This window comes from Ranitomeya variabilis, chromosome 3, assembly GCF_051348905.1.
Source record: "Ranitomeya variabilis isolate aRanVar5 chromosome 3, aRanVar5.hap1, whole genome shotgun sequence".
Taxonomy (NCBI): domain Eukaryota; kingdom Metazoa; phylum Chordata; class Amphibia; order Anura; family Dendrobatidae; genus Ranitomeya; species Ranitomeya variabilis.
In genome coordinates, this window is record NC_135234.1 from 220750774 (window position 1) to 220772357 (window position 21584).

General features: G+C 41.5%; 1 protein-coding gene across 2 annotated transcripts in view; it reads right to left on the reverse strand.

Annotated features, from left to right (window-relative positions):
- PLXNA2 (plexin A2) overlaps window positions 1–21584 on the reverse strand; it is a 343686-nt gene that overhangs the window by 89652 nt on the left and 232450 nt on the right. For both annotated transcript variants that reach the window (XM_077295198.1, XM_077295199.1), the window contains exons 5-9: window positions 9762–9862; window positions 7575–7698; window positions 5142–5295; window positions 3773–3869; window positions 781–895 (exon numbers count right to left, since the gene is read on the reverse strand). In XM_077295198.1, coding sequence (XP_077151313.1) covers window positions 781–895; window positions 3773–3869; window positions 5142–5295; window positions 7575–7698; window positions 9762–9862 — 591 coding nt within the window. The remainder of the gene's footprint in view (window positions 1–780; window positions 896–3772; window positions 3870–5141; window positions 5296–7574; window positions 7699–9761; window positions 9863–21584) is intronic.

Sequence of the window (21584 nt, forward strand, 5' to 3'; positions counted from 1 at the left end):
TGAGAGTGGAGGCATACATCGGCATCAGGATGGCCAGCAGAGGAAGGGTGTCGCAGGAGAATATCCACTATGGGTAAGTATTAACTTCTCCTATACAACAAGCATTGCTCTGATACATTTTATAGCCACAATATTTAACACTTTGTTGACCCCATTTTAGTCCCATATAGCAACGAGCTTTACTGCAAGTAAACAACAGAGAGGGGGACGCTGATTTCACCCCTATAATAAGAGCAGTATAATAAGGAGGGGGAACATATCGCCTTCCTCATTACACTGATATATCTGCTCATTGTCCAAGGGGTGATATGTGCCTTGTGCCCCTCATTACACTGCTTGAAATTGAGGGGTGAAGTCAGCCTCCGCTACCCCACACTCAGTTATATTTGGGGTGGTGCTCATTGCCATTGGAGACTTATATCAGGCCTGCAAAGTGATAAAGATAGTAGCCATCAAAATGATTATCAGGCCAATGCTTGTTTTATATGGAAAGGTGATTTGAAATACTTACCCGTAGTGAGTCTGCCATCCGGGGTCCGCAGCTGCTGCATTATAAATGCTTATAATCTACATTCCAGCATCAATATACAGTTCATAATGTAACAGTATGGTATGTGAAGGGTCCTCTTTAATAAAGGAGGGACAATGATTTGCTTGGCTCTGCCTATACAACAAAGATGACAAATAATTGCGCCAACATTAACCATTAAAAATAAGATGGATACTCCCATACTGAACAGCTTATGTCTATCCAGAATGAATACAAACCCCTAATCTTACCTCCGAGACATTAACGCGGCCCTCCTGAAAGGAGCAGGTGGTGGGATCGTGGGTGCACAGGTTGCGATACTTGCACCAGTGACAGCGGAATGCACTATTCACACAGGACAAGCAGCTGGGGAGAAAAATGGGAGGAAAAAAAAATGTCAAAAACCAGAAAAATAATGGCCACATGTAGCCAGTACGCACATTTATATACTCATCTCCATATATATTTATAGAAAACCTAAAAAATATACAAGGCAAATGGCGAGAAGGTTTATTTTCAGAGTCTGGTGTGATAAACATTTGAATGCAATGACAGACGAGGAGATGATAGAGAATACAAAAAGCCCACCCAAAGGGCCTGGCCGGACAAAGGCACCTCCGCATAGCATTGACATTGGATTAAAACAACCCCGGGAACTGCTGAAGGAATGGATTGCAGGATCGGACACCGTCTGGTCTTCTTTTAGTGCTCTGCTTTCTTTTTAAGGTCTAATATTTATTTTTCCTTGCTAGCCGCAGAGGTTCGCAGGCATAAAAAAGCCGAGACATCTCTAGAAGCAGCCAGCTAGTATAAACAGCGGCTTCCTCTGCATATACACTGGACATGGCCGGGAATAAACAATGCCGGCTCCCCGAAGCCATATATGACTCGCGCTGCATAAACACTGCATCACATTGACATACATTAAATATACATATATTTGCTATTAGCATCTCCGGTTACACACTTGTGGCAAATTCCATCACTCAGTGCAGCCTCAATATTTATACCAGCGCGGATCTAAACACCTGACTTCCATACATCATGCTACCTCCAACCTGCAAACATTAAATCAGTGTTTTCTCCAAACCTTGCAAGAAGTCACCAACGTGGCAAAAGAGAGCACTGGCATCACTAAGACGTCAACATCACAATAAATGAGAAACATAAGCATTAAAGAGGTAGGAGGCATTAATTATTATATATTGGAATTATTACTATTTCTTCGGATGGAGACAACGATGCCAGGAAGCTACGCCGATCTCCTCGTGGTACAGGCAGGAATCGTAGCCTTCCTCACTGTGTGCCCGGGGAGACTGAACAAGGATATCCCAAGGTTACAATTTGGACTTTCAAGGCTGAATTCCCTATTATTACAAATTACAGCTTTCTCCGGACTCACCAGTGGGCGGCACCGGATGGGGCGCATGACTTTATGCCTGGCACGCCGTGGTCGAGTTCATATTATTATTTTCTTACGCATCAGACAAATTTTAGTTTCCCTTTTTTGAGCTGTCATTATTCAAAGTTAACCAGGGTATGTAATTAAATCTGTGCACGATCAATTATATATTTGTGGGTGCTTAGCCAGCGGGAAACAACATTTTTTTTTCATCCATTAATTCTGCTCATTTGTACAGAGAAATGGGCTTTATCCATTGAGTCATATAACTCTTTATAACTTTGCCTCTTATTATTAAGTGAAAATGCAGCTAGAATATTAACCATGAGTTAGATGTAGGTTTTTTAGAAAACATAGCTCAGAGCGAGTTCATTTTATTCTTCATTTATAGCAATGTTTTACAACATTACTGTAAATATGGTACAATAATACTAAAGTACCACTTCAGCGTTTGTTCTTAGCCCATCTGTTAGATATCAGAAATGTATGTTCAGTAGCTGCATTAAAATACTTACTTATTGCCATCTTCTGCTGTTTACAGCACTGCTCCGGTCCTCTCCTGGATCATGTGATCACACCTGTGACCAGCCGGGTCACACAGCGTTTTCTGTGTACACCGCTAGTCACTTTCTCAAGGTAAAGCTATGAGACTCAGGGACGACGTTCTCACAGGCTTACACTTAGGCCTCATTCACACATTCTCGAACTTGTTTAAACACATACGTGAAAAAAACGTTTCTCCTATCCTTTGCCATGTTAAATATGGACAGCACCATGCGTGCTCTACGTGCTTTTTCATGCTTCCATAGACTTGTACTGGCACTTTTGATCTGTGATAAAAAGGAAAAATGGACATGACATGGCTCCATGAAAAACATGGATATGTGAACAGCTCCAAAACCTATAATGGATACGTGCTGTATCTGTGAAAAACAAGGATAGAACACGTATGTGCAACATGGATATCCGAATGAGGCCCACGAGAAGAACTAATGGTCCATGGCGTGAGCCAGAAAGACAGAGCTGTGGTCAAACGATACAGGAGAGGACCGGAGCCATGCTGGAAGATGCAGCAGATGACAGCGACCAGTAAGTATCACGTATACATTACTGATCGCTAAAGGATGGGCAAATGTAAAAAAAATACCAGAACATGGTAACAATACTAGCAATAACAATATTATTATATCACAATATTTCATAACAGCATAATAATGGCATATATTACAGGCACGAATTACAGCCTGACCATGGGTCTAATGATCACGGCTAGTGGATCTATGGTGCTGTAGTTTCTGGTCTTATATCCTTTGTTGAGCTGGGGTGTGTGGCCATGATACAGGTACAAAAATCTACCTGTTTTCAACTTGTGTGAAAGCAACTTTATGCAAAGATTTTATGGCCATCTCTGTCCATTAAAGAGGTATTCCCATCCCCAAGATCCTATCCCAATGTGCAGTAGGTGTAATAATAATAATATTAGCAAATACCTCCAATTAGACTTGTAGTATAGTTTTTCTGATTCCCTATGTATCTTTCCTCATGTGAAGACATTGCGGGACCTTAGGTATCCATGGTTACGTCCACTGACAAAGTAACAGTTAGCAAGTTGCTAGTGGTCGTAACCATGGTCGATATCTAAGGTCCTGCAATGCCTGCACATTAGGAAAGAGACATAGTGAATCAGAAAAAGTATAGTACAATTCTAATTGGAGGTATTTGCTAATATTACTATCATTACACCTACTACACATTGGGATAGGATCTTGGAGATGGGAATACCCCTATAAATGAATTTGTCCCTTTTTGGTCAGTAAGTCTAGCGAGAGTTCAGTTCTTACAGTTGGTGCCCGCTGCAGTTGTAGAATTTGAAGTCCGTGCTCACAAAGGTCTTGCCGGTCTCTTTGGAGATTAGCTGAAGCTCCACTCCAAACCAGTCTAAAAAAATAAAAGTAACGGCAACAATTAGAGGACAAGCCACTCTACATAGCAATATACTTTTTGGTTCACTTTTCACAGGCGTTAATAGAAAAGCTCCAACTATTTGCCAAAATTCATAGACAGTCTCAAATGTAACGTTAATTGGTAATGGTGAACCTCTGGATTCTTCATGATCAAAAAACAAAAGTGAGACAGTAGCAGTGGTCCTCTGGCGGGGAGATGGCTTTCAGGACGGCTGCCACCCTTGTGATCCTTATTTCCATGCTTAAAAAACTTCTATTTAAATTACCAATATACTGATTAATGGAATTTATCTGTGATGTGATACGGCCTATTCTTTACAGAGAGCTCCATCACATACACTATATAAGCTAGTGCAGGCAGTCATGGAGACAGACAAAATGTCTCACACTATTGGAACTGATGTATAACGGGGGCACTCTGGGATTTCTGTAAGCGCTGTGCCTATTTCCTAACATCGGGAAATAATCCTTTTATTCCTTGTCCCCTAACAAGATAATCTCAGCCTCTTCCTAAATAACAGGCTCCCCTCTGCACATAAGCTCCTAGGCATAGAGAAACCTCTTCCAAGTTGCGTGATTTTCCTGTTATGTGATTTCCAAGTGTCGGAGACTTAAATCACCCTCTGGGTATTAGATGCCGATTCCGTGTGGCAAGCTTTCCTAAAAGCTACTGTGAAAAAAATACAATAGAGGACGACTTATAGTAAATTACACCTCACTACGATATTCTCATATATGGGGCTTGGATACAAGGACAGGGGCTCCACAGTATGACTATTGCTATATCGTAATATTTAGAGGTTAATGGTAACTGGGACGCCCCGGGGAAAACAACTAATCATTGTGCAGATGTCGTATGTACAAAAATCGGATGTTTCAGCCATTTCACGGCGATTGACTGACAGGGGGATCAAAATCAAAGGACCACTCGCCTGGTGACTCAGTGAAAGAAGAAAAAGCTCTTTGGTTAAACCTAATATGGCTGAAAAGGCTCCTGGGCTCCAATCTGTAACAGCGCCCGCCACCTACCAATTGCCAATTCTGATGCCATATTATCTGGCATATGGTCTTTTGGATCTTCTCAGGCAGAAGTGACTGCTACCTCTGAATCCCCCATAGCTGTGCCCCTGCTACCCGGCAGCTACATGTCCATAAACTATAGATTGGAGGATAGCGACTTTGAGAAGCTCAGCAATACATCACATCTATCTGTCTTGCAATGAAATGAATGAATGTAAATTCTCACCTTGGTCTGAAGGTATGATGGGAACATCTTTTGCTGCTGGGGAAATACAGACTATCCGATTGCCAGACACCTGTCCTTCTACCTGAGTAATGTTACCGATGGAGCAAATGACACCAGCAGACAGATCTGGGACATCGCTAACTTCTAAAGTCAGCTAAAAGAGAATAGGCAAAATAGTAATATAAAATAAGGAATCACAACAATAAATGGAACGCTAGCTTGCTATTAGATGTCTCTGAGCCTCCGTTCACTATAGAAATGTCATCAAAACGACAGACATGAATCCCAACAGAAAATTGGAGAACCCCCACTGTAAGTCACTGTGGTTTGTCATGGTGCTTAAAATGAATCAGTCATAGATGTCATAGTTCTGTTATGAAGGAAAGCCCTGATGGCCTGCACATATTTCATAGCCAGAATGGCATAGCAGAGTTGCTACAGGTTGTGTGTGATAGTGCAGCATAGCCTCATTTATTCCCACTCCCATAGATCAGGCTTGCGCAACAAATGTGGCCCGCCGAAGGATGTTGTAAGGCCTGCAGAGAAGCGAGAGACTCCGGTTCTCATCTCCCTATATTCAACTGTATTCGAGTCTTTCAGACGCAAATAGAGTTACATAGTAACATAGTAACTTCGGTTCTGGGACTGGAGCAGAGCAGGACATAGATCGTCAGCTCCTGCCGCGACATGCAGCATCACGATGAGGTCATCATGGCACGCTATGACTTCATCACACTACTGCTGCTGCTGTCACCAGCACCGCAGCTCTGAGGGGGCAAGGACAAGCCGGAAAATGGAAGAGCTGCCACACCATGGGGCAACGGGGAAGAGGATTGTGAAGGAGCAACTGTATACATCAGGGAGGGTGGGGGTGGGGGGGAATAATATGTGGAGAAACTGTGTGGGGGTAATATTACAGTTAGGAACTGTGGGGGAGAAATTACAGAGAAGAGTTGTGTGGGGGGAATATTACAGAAAGGAACAGTGTGGAGGGACATTACAGAGAAGAGTTGTGTGGGGGGAATATTACAGAAAGGAACAGTGTGGAGGGACATTACAGAGAAGAGTTGTGTGGGGGGAATGTTACAGAAAGGAACAGTGTGGAGGGACATTACAGAGAAGAGTTGTGTGGGGGGAATATTACAGAAAGGAACTGTGTGGAGGGACATTACAGAGAAGAGTTGTGTGGGGGGAATATTACAGAAAGGAACAGTGTGGAGGGACATTACAGAGAAGAGTTGTGTGGGGGGAATATTACAGAAAGGAACTGTGTGGAGGGACATTACAGAGAAGAGTTGTGTGGGGGGAATATTACAGAAAGGAACTGTGTGGAGGGACATTACAGAGAAGAGTTGTGTGGGGGGAATATTACAGAAAGGAACAGTGTGGAGGGACATTACAGAGAAGAGTTGTGTGGGGGGAATATTACAGAAAGGAACTGTGTGGAGGGACATTACGGTGAGGAGTTGTGTGAGGGGTAATATTATGGAGAGAAGCTGTGGGGGAAATATTACAGAGAGGAGCTGTACGGGTGGACATTACAGAGAGGAGCTGTGGGGGAATATTACGGAGTGGAGCTGTGGGGGAATATTACAGAGAAGAGCTGTGTGGGGCAATATTATGGAGAGAAGCAGTGTGGGAGAATTACGGAGAAGGGCAGTGTGAGAGGGACATAATGGAGAGGGGCATTGTGGGGGGAATATTATGGAGAGGATCTGTGTGGGAGGGACATTAAGGAAAGGGGCAGTGTAGGGGAATATTATGGAGAAAGCCAGTGAGGAGAAATATTATAGAGAGGCAGTATGGGGAAATATTAAGGAGAGGGGCAGTGTGTAGGGGAATATTATGGAGAGGGGCAGTGTGGGGGAATATTCTGGAAAGGGGCAGTGAGCGTGAATATTATGGAGAAGGGCAGTGTGAGGAGAATATTTTGTGCAAAAGCATAGTGAAGGGCAATTATTTATTCAGGGGAGGGACATGCAGGTTTACGTGATGCAAATGTATATGAGGCTGCCCTAAAATGCAAATTGATCACTGTACTAGGCTTGGTGATGTATTCATGTACTGACAGTGGTTCTGGCACTGCTTTCATGTATTGACAGTGGTTCTGATCACGTAGCAATTCATAATTTGCTTCAATTTAAACTGGAAAATCCTCAAAATTAAGTCGTGAGATTATGAAGAGGATTTATTTGAGTTTCTGCTACAAAAACTCAGTTTAAGTTTGGGCGTGTTCACATAGATTTTTTCTAGTACAAACTCTCAAAATCCTTCTCAAATACTCAAAACTTGGTTCTCCTGATATATTTATGTAAATACCCCTATACGTTTTTTGCGGCCCTTTGATTTGGTTTAGTATGATAATGTGGCCTTTGTACCAAAAAATATTTTTCATCCCTGCCAAAGATAGATGATCACCCATCTGTCTCTTACCGGTAGGCTGTGCTCTGAGACTGGTAGGCTGTTGGGCTGCACTGTAACCTTAACACACTGATCAATATTGCTTGCAAACCGGAATGGTTCCCCGGCACGGTCACACTTATCTTTTTGGGAACACCTGGGAATTGCAAATGTACATATTTCTTAAGTACATACTGTACATATAAGCATAAACCCAGTGGAAAAATACCCCACAATTTTAAAGCAGATCTGTAGCCAGATTTTACAAAACAAACTGCAACATTGCAAAATAGACCTCTTAGACCAGATAAGGATGTTGAATTTACTTTGAAAATATCAGGATGTCTGTATATTCCTTTATGAAAACATAATTCATTCTCCTCATACCCTTCCTAAGTGACATTTCCTCAGTGTTCTTCCTCCCTGTTGCTGAGATCTCCCACTGCTCAAAACAAGCTGCATATGTCAATTAGGCTGGGTGGGTAAAGACTGAATATATTTGAACTCATGAGATATTTCATTCTCTGGCTGGTAGTAAGGCTCATTAAATGGTTGATATTGACTTTTAGAATTGCTGCATCCAATAGGAGACATTAGAGTTCAAGTCCTCTTCCTCTCTGAAGAGGCTATTTGCGCATTTAATATCCCAGAAGAGCATTGCATTGCCTATAAGTCTCCTTATGGCAGCTTGGCACTCTTACTCCTGCTTTGCACTGATGAGGAGAAAACACCCTGAAACACATGTCTGCAAATGGAATGTCTGGTTTGGCTTCTTTACCTAAGTAATGTAAAAAGGCTTGTAAAAGGGTGAATAGTGACTTTTAAGATTGCTATACCAAATAGGTGGCGCAAGAGTTCAAGCCCTCTTCTTCAGCCTTATTGAAGTGAGTTTGAAAAAAATACATGCGTTTCATAAGGTCAGAGAGCTCTATTTAATAATGTATGCAGCTTGAATAGAAAAAAATCTGGTGACAGATCCATTTTAAACCCTTAACATGCCTTTACTATACATAAAAAGCCTCAGTTTTATGAAATGTACATGTGACTTGATTTGAAGAACACAAAAGCCTCATCTTTATCTTTGAGAACAAGGTTCCTCTCCTGCCAAAGGCGACATTTCGAGGACAGTATGATTCCACTTTGTTTCTTCCACTGATTTTAATTTCCATTGATTATTAAGGAGCCAACATACTCATCAATGGCTCTATAAATCGGTTATCAATAGCAACTTTACTTCCACTTTAAGTAGCACGCATCTAGGGCTTATTAATAGAATATGATGGGAACACGCAGCTGCAAAATATTTTACATTTGGTAATAATCTATACTGTGAAACACACATGTAGAATCTGGAAGAAATGTACCTGGGCACAATTCATTTGTACAGCTAATATACTGCTAGTATGCAGGATTTTGAAGGAAAAATGAGCCGCTGACCCTGCATATCTGAAAATGTGATTTTGATGCCTTAGGCACCGTTCCATAAAGTCATTTGCAGATGAAGTCAGGACTAGGATATGGAAATGGCTTTTCTTGTATAGAGTCGATGACAATACCAATACGTGATGGGATCTGCAGACCATAGGCATGGTTGTAACAGTTTTAGCAGCTGTATAAGAGGGCAGCTTGTGATTCTGTGCACCTAATGTTCTCCTGAAACTCTCGGTAATACTCTGCTATTTATTGCAGGTATAAATGATAAGTGGAGGTTGTTACTCTCACTCTATAGGAGCATTCTTCCCTTTTTATCACCTTCTTTTCTTGCTTTATAGCTTGGAGACAAAAATGTCCAGATCTCAAAGAGACATAATATCAACGGTAATGGAATTGGCAGCAAGAAGACTAAGGAACAATGGCCAATCCATCAATACCAGTTCAGATTTCTACAATACAATAAGGGTCAAGAAAAAAGCTCCACAGAGACCTGCATCCTTATAGGCTCACAGTCCTAAATCAAGCCAAAATCATACTCAAAGTCAAACCTAGGGCCAATTAGTAATACTAGGAGACCAATCAGGTTTCTAATGTAAGAGGCAAAATTCTGAATTATTTAGAACCCAAATCTCATTTGTATGTTTACAGACATGGATCCTGAATATATATTCTAACATGTAAGATACTGATCCTTGGTGATCCACAAATTTTGGGCAATACCAGAAATTAATGATCACACAAAAAACAGTCCCAATTTATGGTCCTTATGATAATTCCGGAACTCACATGTTGTGCAGCACACACCATCCGCAATGTGGGTCTCCAGAACTTAGGCACTCCCCGCATGTCGAATATTGCTCACAGGACTCCACCGGGACCCTCGAAACCTGAAACAAAGAACAATGACTGAAGATCAGTGATAGATCACGTCTCATTCGACCTCAATTCAGCCTTTCCAAATGAGATGAAAATGTCAATACTAGGCCAAATGCTTCATACATGGTCCCACGGGATTACCTTCACAGAAATAAATCCTACATAGATCTAGACGACGATCCCTAAATAAAAAAGACTGTTGATTGCCCCTCCAAAACGAACAAGATACTAACAAATTATTATTTTGTATCACTGTTATTATTATCATCTTACAATCAATTTTTCTAGCATTTGTAGATGGGAGTACGACAAGGTCACTAAGAGTCAGTTGAATTGTAATTTGCATTTGTCAGCTCACAGGCAGTGATTCTGCCAATGAAGAACTGATCCAGACTAACCTCTATGCGGTGCGGCTCCTAGGAAATCAGCAGAAGATGACAAGTTTCAGGCCCCGCTGACCTCTGCCCTCGCTGCGCACCATGCACTATGCTTCCATTCTACAGGCCCAGTCCGGGCCAGTGACCAGCTCCGGAAAAGAAAAAATCCTTTCTTTTTAATGACTTCGGGGAGAGCGGAGCGGCTGTTGCCGCAGTAATTCAGTGTAATTAAACCTATCTATCACTCCAGCAGCTGGAACACGATTCCTGATGAACTTTGCAATGGGATTTCGCAGTCACTGACTCGCAGCCTCAAACGTCCTCAGAGGGAGATGGGGAAAAAAAAAACCCTCTCTTAAAATCACATTTTAATGTGGCCTCTGACGGCGCAGTTCCACTTTCTAGCCATTTTTCTTTTCTTTCCTTAATACAGTTTCTAAATCTGATCACACACTGTGAAATTCATGTAGGGAAATATAAATTGTAAAAACCATTTCTAGACCCCTTAATAGATAGAGATCCATGCTATTGCCTCCCATATATATACACATGGGCGCCCGCTGGTATTCGTGCATACGTGCCCACATCACCAGTGTTATTGTGCATATACAGCGACATGTCTGTGCATTGTAAGTATATATTATCCACATACAACCAAGTGATGGTAATGACGGCAAGCTCATTAGCACTGCTCTCTGATGAATAATAAGCCCTTCATAAGCCAAATAATGAATATTGCCGGCATTAATTCTCCTCCTAGAGACGACATTATTTAGAGGTCGACCGTAATGAAAATATTTCCGCATTAGTAGAAATGGAAATGGCGCACAAATCTAGAAATGCAGCAGAGCTGAGTTTGCTCTTGAGCCTAAATGACAAATACAGCTCTGAAATAACTGTAAGCTTCTGCCTGGCTGGGGCTGACTATCGAGCAAAACAAATACATGCAGACACAAGGGATAGCCTGACAGAGGGCAGAAGGGGCAACAAACAGAGAAAAGAGACTTGATTTCCCAGGCTTGTCAGCGGCTGCCATCGGCTCCCTTGTTTTAGACACTCAGGTGCTACAGGAATGAAAAGATGTTCTGGAGGTGACACATAAGGGAGAGATGAAGGGATGAGTGTTTTGCTTGATGTGAGAGAGAAGTCAGGAATCTTTGCAGAGCGCAGTAACCCACCGCTGCTATCATAATCTCCTTGTGAGCAATTTCATCTTAAAAGCAGCTGCTGATTGCCGTGTGGGGAACGCGGGAACTTATAATTTCAGCACTCAATGCAGCCGGGAATATAACAGGTTAGCGTCGCCCTAGATGAGCTACCTCGGGAATTGTATCATATTACCGAGATAAGTGAAAGTGATGCCGGTCCCCAAAATGTTGGGAAATTTACACTTGTCATACCAGATTTTATATTAAAGTGATTAAATGTAGCGACAAGGTGCTGAGAGTGAGGATGATAATGATAAAAGAGCTTCACGAGAGGATGTGTGATATATACAGCTCTGGCAAAAACTAAGAGACCGCTGTAAAATGCTCAGTTTGTCTGATTTTTCTCTTTATAGGTATATCTTTGAGTAAAAAGTTAATTGTTCTTTTAGTCTATAAACTACTGACAACATGTCTCCGAATTTCCAAGAAATAAATTTTGTATTTTTTTTCTGAAAAGGAGAAATGGTCAAAATTACAACAACAAAAAAAAACCCAGTGCTTTTAGACCTCAAATAATGCAAAGAAAACAAGTTCATAATCATTTAAAAACAACAATACTAAGGAAGAGTTCAGAAATCAATATTTTGTGGAATAACCATGATTTTTAATCACAGCTTTCATGCGTCTTGGCATGCTTTCCACCAGTCTTTCACACTGCTTCTGGCACAAAATGTAAGCAGTTTTTCTCTGTTTGATGGCTTGTGACTATCATCCTCTTGATCACATTCCAGAGGTTTTCAATGGGGTTCAGGTCTGGAGATTGGGCTGCCCATGACAGGATTTTTATGTGGTGGTCTGGTCTCTTAATTTTTGTCAGAGCTGTATATATACACTTTTTATACCATTATATCTTTAGAGGTATAAAAAATCTACACACTGCAGTTAATACACATGGTTTTTGTCATGTAAAAAAATCATACCAGAGCTTTATCCGCCTTTAATGTCACTCATATCTGTGCTAATCCATTGAGAAACAAAGTAAAGTCATTTTGAGCGGGGAAATTAAAACAACAAAACTAACATAATGTGTTTGCATAAGTGTGAACACCCTGTTAAAATGGAGGATGTGGCTGTGTCTAGAATGAGCCAATCACATTTAAACTCATAATAGTAGTATGTTCACAGCTGCCATCATTTGCAGGGATTCTCATATAAAGTTTTGGTGGTCTAGTAGGATTTTCCTGACATACATTTAGTTGCAATTTATGGAAAAATCCATGGTCCGTAAACAGCTTACAACACAGCAAAGGGAAGTCATTGTTGAAAATTATCAGTCAGGAAAAGGGAGAAAAAAAATGTCCAAGGTATTAGATATAACATGAAACACTGTCAACATGGTTGTCAACAAGTGGTTTTATTTTATTTTCGCACAAAAGTGATATTATCTAAACCTGGACTTTCCTCAAAAATTGATGAGAGGACAAAAAGAAAATTGGTAGGCCTACAGCAACATTAAAGGAGTTGCAGGAGTTTCTGACAATTACTGGTTGTGTACTGCATGTTACAAGAATCTCTCATATTCTTTATATGTCTGGTCTGTGGGGTGGCAAGAAGGAGGCTTTTTCTTACAAATAAAAACATCCAATCCTAGCTGAGTTTTGCAAAAATCTATATCATGTATATCAAAAGCATGTGGGAAAACGTGTTACGGTCTGATGAGACCAAGGTTGACATTTTTGGCCCTAATTCCAAAAAGTATGTTTCGTACAAAGCTAACACTGTGCATCTCCAAAAGAACACCAAATCCACAGTGAAACATGGTGGGGGCAGCATTATGATTTTCGACTATTTTTCAGCAGCTGGAAATGGGGCTAAAGATAATGTGGAAGAAATTATTAACATTTCCAAATATCAGTCAATATTGTAACAAAAAATTCAGGCCCGTGCTAAAAAGCTGAAGATGAGGAAGAATTTCAGTTTTCAGCACAACACTAAGAATACCCCCAAATCAACACAAGAATGAGGTTCGCTAGAAGAAGATCAAAGTTTAGGAATGGCACACCCAGAGTCCTGACTTGAATCCAATTGAAAAGGGATCTGAATAGGGCATTGTACACAGGAGATGCCACGAAGTCTGGCAGACTTGGAGCACTACTGCAAGGAAGAGTGGCCAATTCTAGATGTGCCATGCTAACTCCTACCCAAAAAGACTGAATGCTTTCAGAAATTCAAAAGGTACTTCAACAAAGTACTCGTCTAAATGCGTGTGTACTTATGCAACCACATTACTTTAGTTCTTAATTTTTCTTTTTCCATCCAATAAAATTTTAGTTGGTGCGAAATGTTCTGAAATTATTATTTTTTGTATGATTTTTACATGAAAACTCCTGTAAAAAAAAGTTATCACATATCAGCATAAAAGGTGATAACTTATATTTTGGTGGGGATCTGACCATGGGACCCACAACAATTGGAAGAGTGAGGAATTTTAATCCCTAGTGTGGCACTATTATCCCCATTATTATGGAACAGAAATATGCATGCTTGATGACGGCTCCATTAATTTCCTATGGGGCTGCCAGAAAAAGGTGAGTGCAGCGCTCGGCAGTCCCACAAGGAATGACTAGATGGGCAGTTGAGCATGTGCACTGCTGCTCCATTTTAACAGGAAGTAAAGTGCTATTTTCTGCCAATCAGTGCAGGTCCCAGCAACCAGGACTTTCAGCAATCAATTAATTATGACCTATCCAACAGCTAGGTGACAGCATGTTTTCACTGAACTACGTCCATTGCTCATGGTCAAACCAATGAATTAAGAAATCAGAGTTATAAAATAATGACTTCCTATAGTTGTTCAATAATGCCATCATGTAAGATAGAGCTAACTGCTATACTTACAAACTTACCGTAAATTAATTTAGAATGTAAAGAAATTGTCGTTTTTTTATCATTTCATTCCTGTTGCTTCTATAGCTCTAATATATTCCACAGCATTGTACAGAGATTGCCACCATTCATAGCAGGTCTTGACCCCCATGGGGCCCACAGTGTCATTTCTCGCCATCTCTAATATAATCTCTCGCTTACACACATCAGGGCCATTTTCGCAAGAACTAATTAACCTATTTGTATCCATGCAACCACAGAAAGCGCATACAGACTCCACGAAGATGTCGCTCTTGGCTGGGAAAGTTGGATAAACTAAAGAAGATACTGTATGTGGCATGATTCTTTGGCGATTAGCTGAAGGGCGCAGATAACAGTTTTGCACCAATGTCAATGCAAATTTAAGTAACTTCGTAACATCAGAAAATTATGCTTCTGTCTCCACTTATAAGCCACTTCTTCACCTACACCCCTGCCTCATAATCATAAATTGTTCATTCACTTTAAAAAAAACAGCTTATACACAGTATGTCTGTCAAAATAAGATGGATTCTTGGCTGACTCAGGTTCCAGTTTACAGCTGTCTGTTGAAGTCTATGGAAGGAGTATGGAGAATGGGGTGGTAGGGTGCGTGAAAGAGAGAGGCACATACACAGACCTCTGCAGCTAGTCTACTATTATTGTGAGCTGGATTTTCAGCTACACTGCTCGGTACTACTGTATAATGTCTATCGTGATGTGCTACACAAGGACAGGAGAGAGGGAATCCCTCATGTCTGAGTATTCTCTGTATAGTAGACATCATAGCAAGTAGTCTCCACCCACTAGCTCAGAGACAACTGAACATAAGAGCACGCAGAGAAGAAAACAGGTAGAAAATGGAGGCTAGAAGTCATATAATGGCCAGAAATAGTGTTATTCCTTATGTATACATAGACAGCTTGTTCTAAAAAAAGTGACATGAAAAACCAACACGCTTTAAGCTACTGTGTGTGCAGCACTGTGGAGAAAAAGGGTATAAAGAAAAAGTAACATACCCCAGAGATAACTGTCAGTCAAATGCCTGTTTTGCCAAAAGCTATTTCTCCCAGTTCCCTGAAATACATACATGATGGGCTGTAGAGTGGGCATGTGTTCTCAAAAGAGGGTGAAGAGGGTTCTCCCAGGGGAAAAAAAACATTGGGACTCATAAAATAAATTAACTGCTCACCCTGATGAAATTATTGGGTCCGGCTGACAATAATTTAATGCGTATGGGCATCACAGCTCAGCACAAAAATGCAAATATATGAAGTGCCATTATGTTGCAGGCAGGGTGACAACATCTATGTGCAATATGACGGCTGCTATTAGCAGTTGTAATCTATCATCTTTTATGAAATGTTACATAACTCAATGATTTATATTTCCAGAATAATATGGTTTTCTTTGGGTGGGATGTCTAGTCCTAGGAAAGCCATAAGGATGGATTGTCAGGTGACAGTTTGGTTGCAGAAATGTCCATGCGGATATGTGGAAGGGGCTTGCAGGAATCCGTGTACTTGCAGCCAAAACAACCCCATTCCGGCCACAGATATTCATCAATGTATCAACACAAGTCAGCCACATGTGAATATACCCTGAATATTACATGTCTCAGCAGCTAGTACCTCCAAGGCATTCTCATTGACTTCTAGGACTACGTCAGGCCATGGTCCAAAGACCAAATGCGCTACTTTATGCCACTAAATACATTTTCTGTTGGTTGGGATAAAATGTGAAACTCCGCTCAGAAAGCTAAAACCTTCTGCAAATCCATATTCATAGCAGTGCATGATGCAGAATCCCACAGGATAAGATGTAGTGGAGGTATACGGTGCTGGCATGTAATGATTAGCCTCCCTGCCCACCATCCCCTCCCTGAACACCAGCCAATCCACTTAGCAAATTAATTATAGCAAATAATTGTAACCTGGTGCTCAGCTCAGCCCCCCATGCCAAATATAGCACGGGGAATAATTTGGAAGTGTAAGCTGAAGTAATTAAGCATTCTGCAAACACCTACACAGTTGTGCAACGGTTATTAAGCCAGAGTCTTAAGCATCGACTCACTGGGGACTCATTAATAACACACACACACTTTTCAGTGACACTGTCATTTATCCTGGACAAATCCCACCTAGGGGGCCCCACCTGTGCCCATTCTATGCCTGAGGACAGTTAGTGCCTGCAGGACTTGGCCACTCTTCTCATGGCTGGGACAGACAAGGCATCCGCTCGCCTGGTTCCTTACCATCGAACCCCCACAGGTCCCAGTTGTAGTGACTTACAATGGCAAAAATCATCTTGGCTTCATTTTACATGTTCCATAATATTATGGAAATAATATTACTGTAATGCAGAGGTACAAAACAGAGGGGTATGATTCAAAGCAGCATGTAATAATAGTTATTTCATATTAACCCTATAATAAGATTAGTGAATTAGGTGACTTATAAATTAGATATTTCACCGCTATCATCACAACCTTTGTGTCCTGCTCACTAAGGCTGGATTCACACTATGGCTAGTCTACAGTCCACAAGTTCTGGACCGGCCGCGGGTCTCCTGACCAGAAATCACCGCCTTATAGACATATATGAGACCATAGAGTTTGGGTCAGGAGACCAGCGGACGGTCTACAAATTGTGGTCTGCAAACTTCGAAAGCATGAAACAGAACTAATACTGATGGAGGGCTGGTGATTCTGTCTTCTGATTAGCAGGGCCAATTATGCTAATCACACTCTGATCTAACTCTGATCAGAGAGTATTTTGAATATCTTGGATGACGAAAAATTATGAAAAAAAATGTCCCCACCTTCTCATTCTGTCAGATGTCATCCAAGTGCGGTACGTTTTTACCCACGGACCCACTGACTTGCATGGCCGAGTGTAATCCGAATATGGGATGCAAATTGTGAACTCTGGGATTTTGTTTCGGACTGACTTGGTCCGGGGAAAAAATTGGACATGTTCACGATCCCATAAAATAACACTGGTCCAAGTACAAGCCGATGTTTTTTCGGCTTGCACTTGGACCAAAAATACAGCTGTCTGAGCGAGCCCAAAAAGTTAATGGTCATGTCACAAAGAATGCTTATTACAAAAATGTAAAAACATTAAAAATGGTGTTGGTCAATTGGCTGCAGAAGAGTAGAAAGAAAGGACTGTCCTTTGTCATAAACAGGGTCCCTTTGGTCCTTGGGCTGTCTCTGGTATTGCAGCTCATTCACATTGAAGTGAATAGGACGGAGCTACAGTACCACAAGAGCGGCCCCCGTTTCTGGGAAACAAGATCACATGTTCGCCTGATCCCACACATACACCAACAAACAGCTGCTGGTGCGGCATCTCCTGAGTAGGCGCTTGTACTGTGGATTTATTCTCCTCCTCGTAGAGTCCATACATATTGTAATTGATAGACTGTGTTTTAGGCATACTTGGAGCCTGGCCTCCTCGCCAGTAGCCCGGGTGCAGTAACAGTGTATTTCCCAAGCACCCTTGAGAAGAGAAGTTTAAGGAAACAAAATGCCCTTGTGTGCTTTTTCTCCTGCTAATTAAGTTCTCATTACAGAGGCGCCCTTCCTCGCTCTGATTGCTAAATTACGGACAAGAGGATATGTTTGGGTACATCGACATCGGCTTCTTTCTTTTTATGGCAACAGGGCACTTGTCTCGGCAGACACAATGCTTGTTAATGACAGCACGGAAAGGGATCATAAAGTGTCTTCTCCGGAACGCCTGGATTTATGGCTCTATAGTATCGTGTTAATGCTTTTAATGTTCTGCACTGATAGCATTTAAACAGTGAGTAAAGACAAAGCCGAATGTAAAGATCACCCGTCCTGCAGCTCCGCAAACAAGCAACTGATCCATGCGGAGACAAAAGAGTCATCCTCTGCAAAGTATGGCAATACATAGTAATACATTGTCACCATGAAAGATAGCGACTCCCCCACTAAAATCAGAAGCTACAGACGTCACAGAGAGGTAATGGCTGCCATAGAAACAATTTAATGTTTAGGACTGTAGTAGATACACTAATGTGACTTGTCTCCCACTCCATGCTTACAGATGGGCAATGTGTATGAGTATGAGTGCAGTATCAGACTACACTGGGTTTGTTTGTGGTCTGTTACCATGGAAACCTACTGTATGGGAAAGCAGAAGAGCTGCCAGATACATCAAAGCTTTTGCACCATAATTCTGGTGAATCTTTTAAAGATTCAATTTAGAAACACGCACCGTTTGATGGATCAGGAGCATCTGACTCCAGCACACCCCTCTCATTAAGTTCATGGGGAAAACCGCCAATCTTGATGAATTGGTGCCTTAATGGAGGATGATTTTTAAAGGGATCCTGTCATTTGATTCATTCTACCCAAACCGTGGAAAGCATGAATTTGAGCCTAGGTGCACGATTGCAAAGATAGAGAAGATTTAGTTTGATGCGGTGGCCAGGGACCATAGCAAGAGAGGAGACCAGTTTGGCCGGCCCTTCCCAGCGCTGCTGTAGGTGACTGACATGTCTCCCCTTTGGTCAGAGAAAAATATCCCTGGCTGCAACGATGTAGCCCGGCTCTGATTTATGTTGTCTGTGATTTGGGCAGCATAAATTAAATTGAAAGTTCCCTCTAATAAAACTTCAAAAAAGTTGCTTCATTATTAAATTAGGATGCATTGGAGTAATGTAAATGTTGTGTTATTTTTTAACAAGTCATAATCCTATGCTTTGCCCTATCAGGAGCTTTTGATCACTACCAACAGGATAATAACCAGCATAGGTAGCTGCTCCAGGTCTATACATGCGTTCAGCTTAACCATGATATAAATCAGCAATCCTATCAAAATCCAAGTTTATAGACATCAAACGCCCGTTTGGGTTTACCGCACAATGCTCATGATAGCTGCAATGACTTTGCTGTTCAATGAGTTAAGTATATAAATTCAGATCAGTCGTTTAATTATGTTTTTGTCTGGGAAAAATTATGATTGTCAAACAGGCTTTGCCAATTACGGCGCTGTGGCCGAAATGACATACCCTTGGCATTACACCGCTTCTCTAAGCCTGACAACATTAAGCAAGAGAAAAAAATGCACATAATGTATACCGTATGAAATCAGAAAAACGCAATCACATTTTAATCACACAGGATATCAAAAGCAGGGGGCGAATGAGATGCCCGTGGCAAAGTCTGGAACACGGCACTGAGAACCAGGTCAAGCAAAATGTTCCATTTCAAGGCTGAATAAAAAATTAAATAAGCTGAATTTAGAGATGGAGTGGTATTTAAAAAGTAATGGAAGTGCATGTCGGAGGAAGACTTGGACAAGTCAGGCTGAGGGGAATGCGATGAAACAAAGCACAGAATTAATATGACCTATACTACAATCGTGTAAATGCGTAGAGTCCTGACTGGCTGCTGCAGACGAATCCATTCATAGCCTCTTACCTACTGCTAGAAATGGCTTAGTATTGTGCTGCTGGGGATGGACATGATTATTCTATATCTGCAAGGACGGCATGTGTCATTCACAATGCACAATGTGACCCTTGCCTTTAGAATAACTCTAGTGTTTGCTGGATATAGGATTGCGGAAGTCTTCACGTATCGTCCTGCCTCTGCTATTGCAGGACAATTCCCTCTGGGAAGGTCTCACTGGTTACTGTGTCACTCAGCCCCAACAATCGCCGGCTTTCACTCCTTCTCTATGACAGACACAGAGCACAGTGTTAGCGCATTTAGGTTAATATCAGCCTCCTGGGGATTACTGTGGAGAGAATTTTGGACACTGGTGTGTGCTGTGAAAGCAGAAACATCTGTTGTAGCTATGATCGGGTCCGGGAAAACCCTCTGACAGTTGATTGTTTTATCACTCACCAGAACAATGACTGCCATAGAGGTTTATTTATGGTCTCTGCCACATGAAATGAAACCATTAAATATCTTCCCATAATACTTCCTCTGATGTAGCTATCTTATGCCTTATGGGTACAATTCTGGCCTAAAAAGCTTTGAAAAGTCCCAGCATTTTGAAGGAAAGCAAGGCTGCGCTAAAATTTTGGTTATCTGGTGCCATTTTTGCCCAGCTCCGACCAAGTGGGCAGAGCTGGGGAGGGACAAGTGACGGAGTTCCTTATGCCACAAATCTCACTCCAGCCCCTGCACACCACTTTTCAAATTATTCTAATATAGTACGAAGTGTGTGCCTCTTAATGAATCAAGATTGTCTGACTCCAGTACACCCCCTCATCAAGACCAGCCTGAAGAACACCAGCCTTGATGAATCGGGAGTCGGGACCTATGCCTTCTAGAGGATATCAGGAACCACTAAAGGAGTCTTTAACCTTCTATACCACCTCCACCATCTCAGGAAGATCAAACTGTCTCACTCTGGAAAATCAGCCTCAATCCATCCATATACGAACATATATAGACTTGGAATCGAGTCTGACAATTTCTCACCAGTCTTGATGAGAGGGCATGTTGGAGTCAGATGCTCCTGATTCATTAAGAGGCGCATTGGATAAGTGGCATGTGCCTCCATGCATCACACAACAAATCTTACTCCAGTCAAGAGCTAGAGTAAGTCCCGAATTGGACAAGCTGTGGGGTCATGCCCCTGCTTTGGCCCAGCTCCAGCCATTTTGGCAGAGCTGGGAGAAACTGGCGTGAAAACGCCAAAAGTCGCAAAAATTTTGGAGCAACTTTGAAAATTCAAGGCGGAATGCTTTGATGAATCGTGGCTAATAATTTCCAGAAACATTCTTCCTGGTTTCTAGATATAGCACTTGGCCTACAAATGTACATAGTCCCTAAATATAGACCAGTGGATTTTCTATTCCTTTACTATGAAATCTCTGTTCGTTTGTCACCACAGATATATTTTTATTGGTGCTATAAGGTTAAAAAGGTAAGTCTCTTTCCCTTCCATGGGGTTTATCATTGTCAGCAGGTAATACTACATCCCTATAATGTGTTTTATCATTCTCTGTGAGTACTCTAGGTTCATGGTGAAGTTCATCGTTCACAGTATGATCATAATGAGGTCCACAACATTAGATACACTACCACCTTACTTCCCAGCTCTGTAAGTATTATATGCTCATAGCAAGGCTTAGCAGTCACAGTGGGTACTATACATTCAAGCTCACAGATGGACTTTTATGCTCAAACCCACCATTTACACTATGACCAAACTTACCCATTGCTGCATTATACAGTATATTCACTTCAAAGGTTGGGATGTAAAATCCTACTAAAATAGAACAAGGCTTCATAGAGACATACTAAATGAATG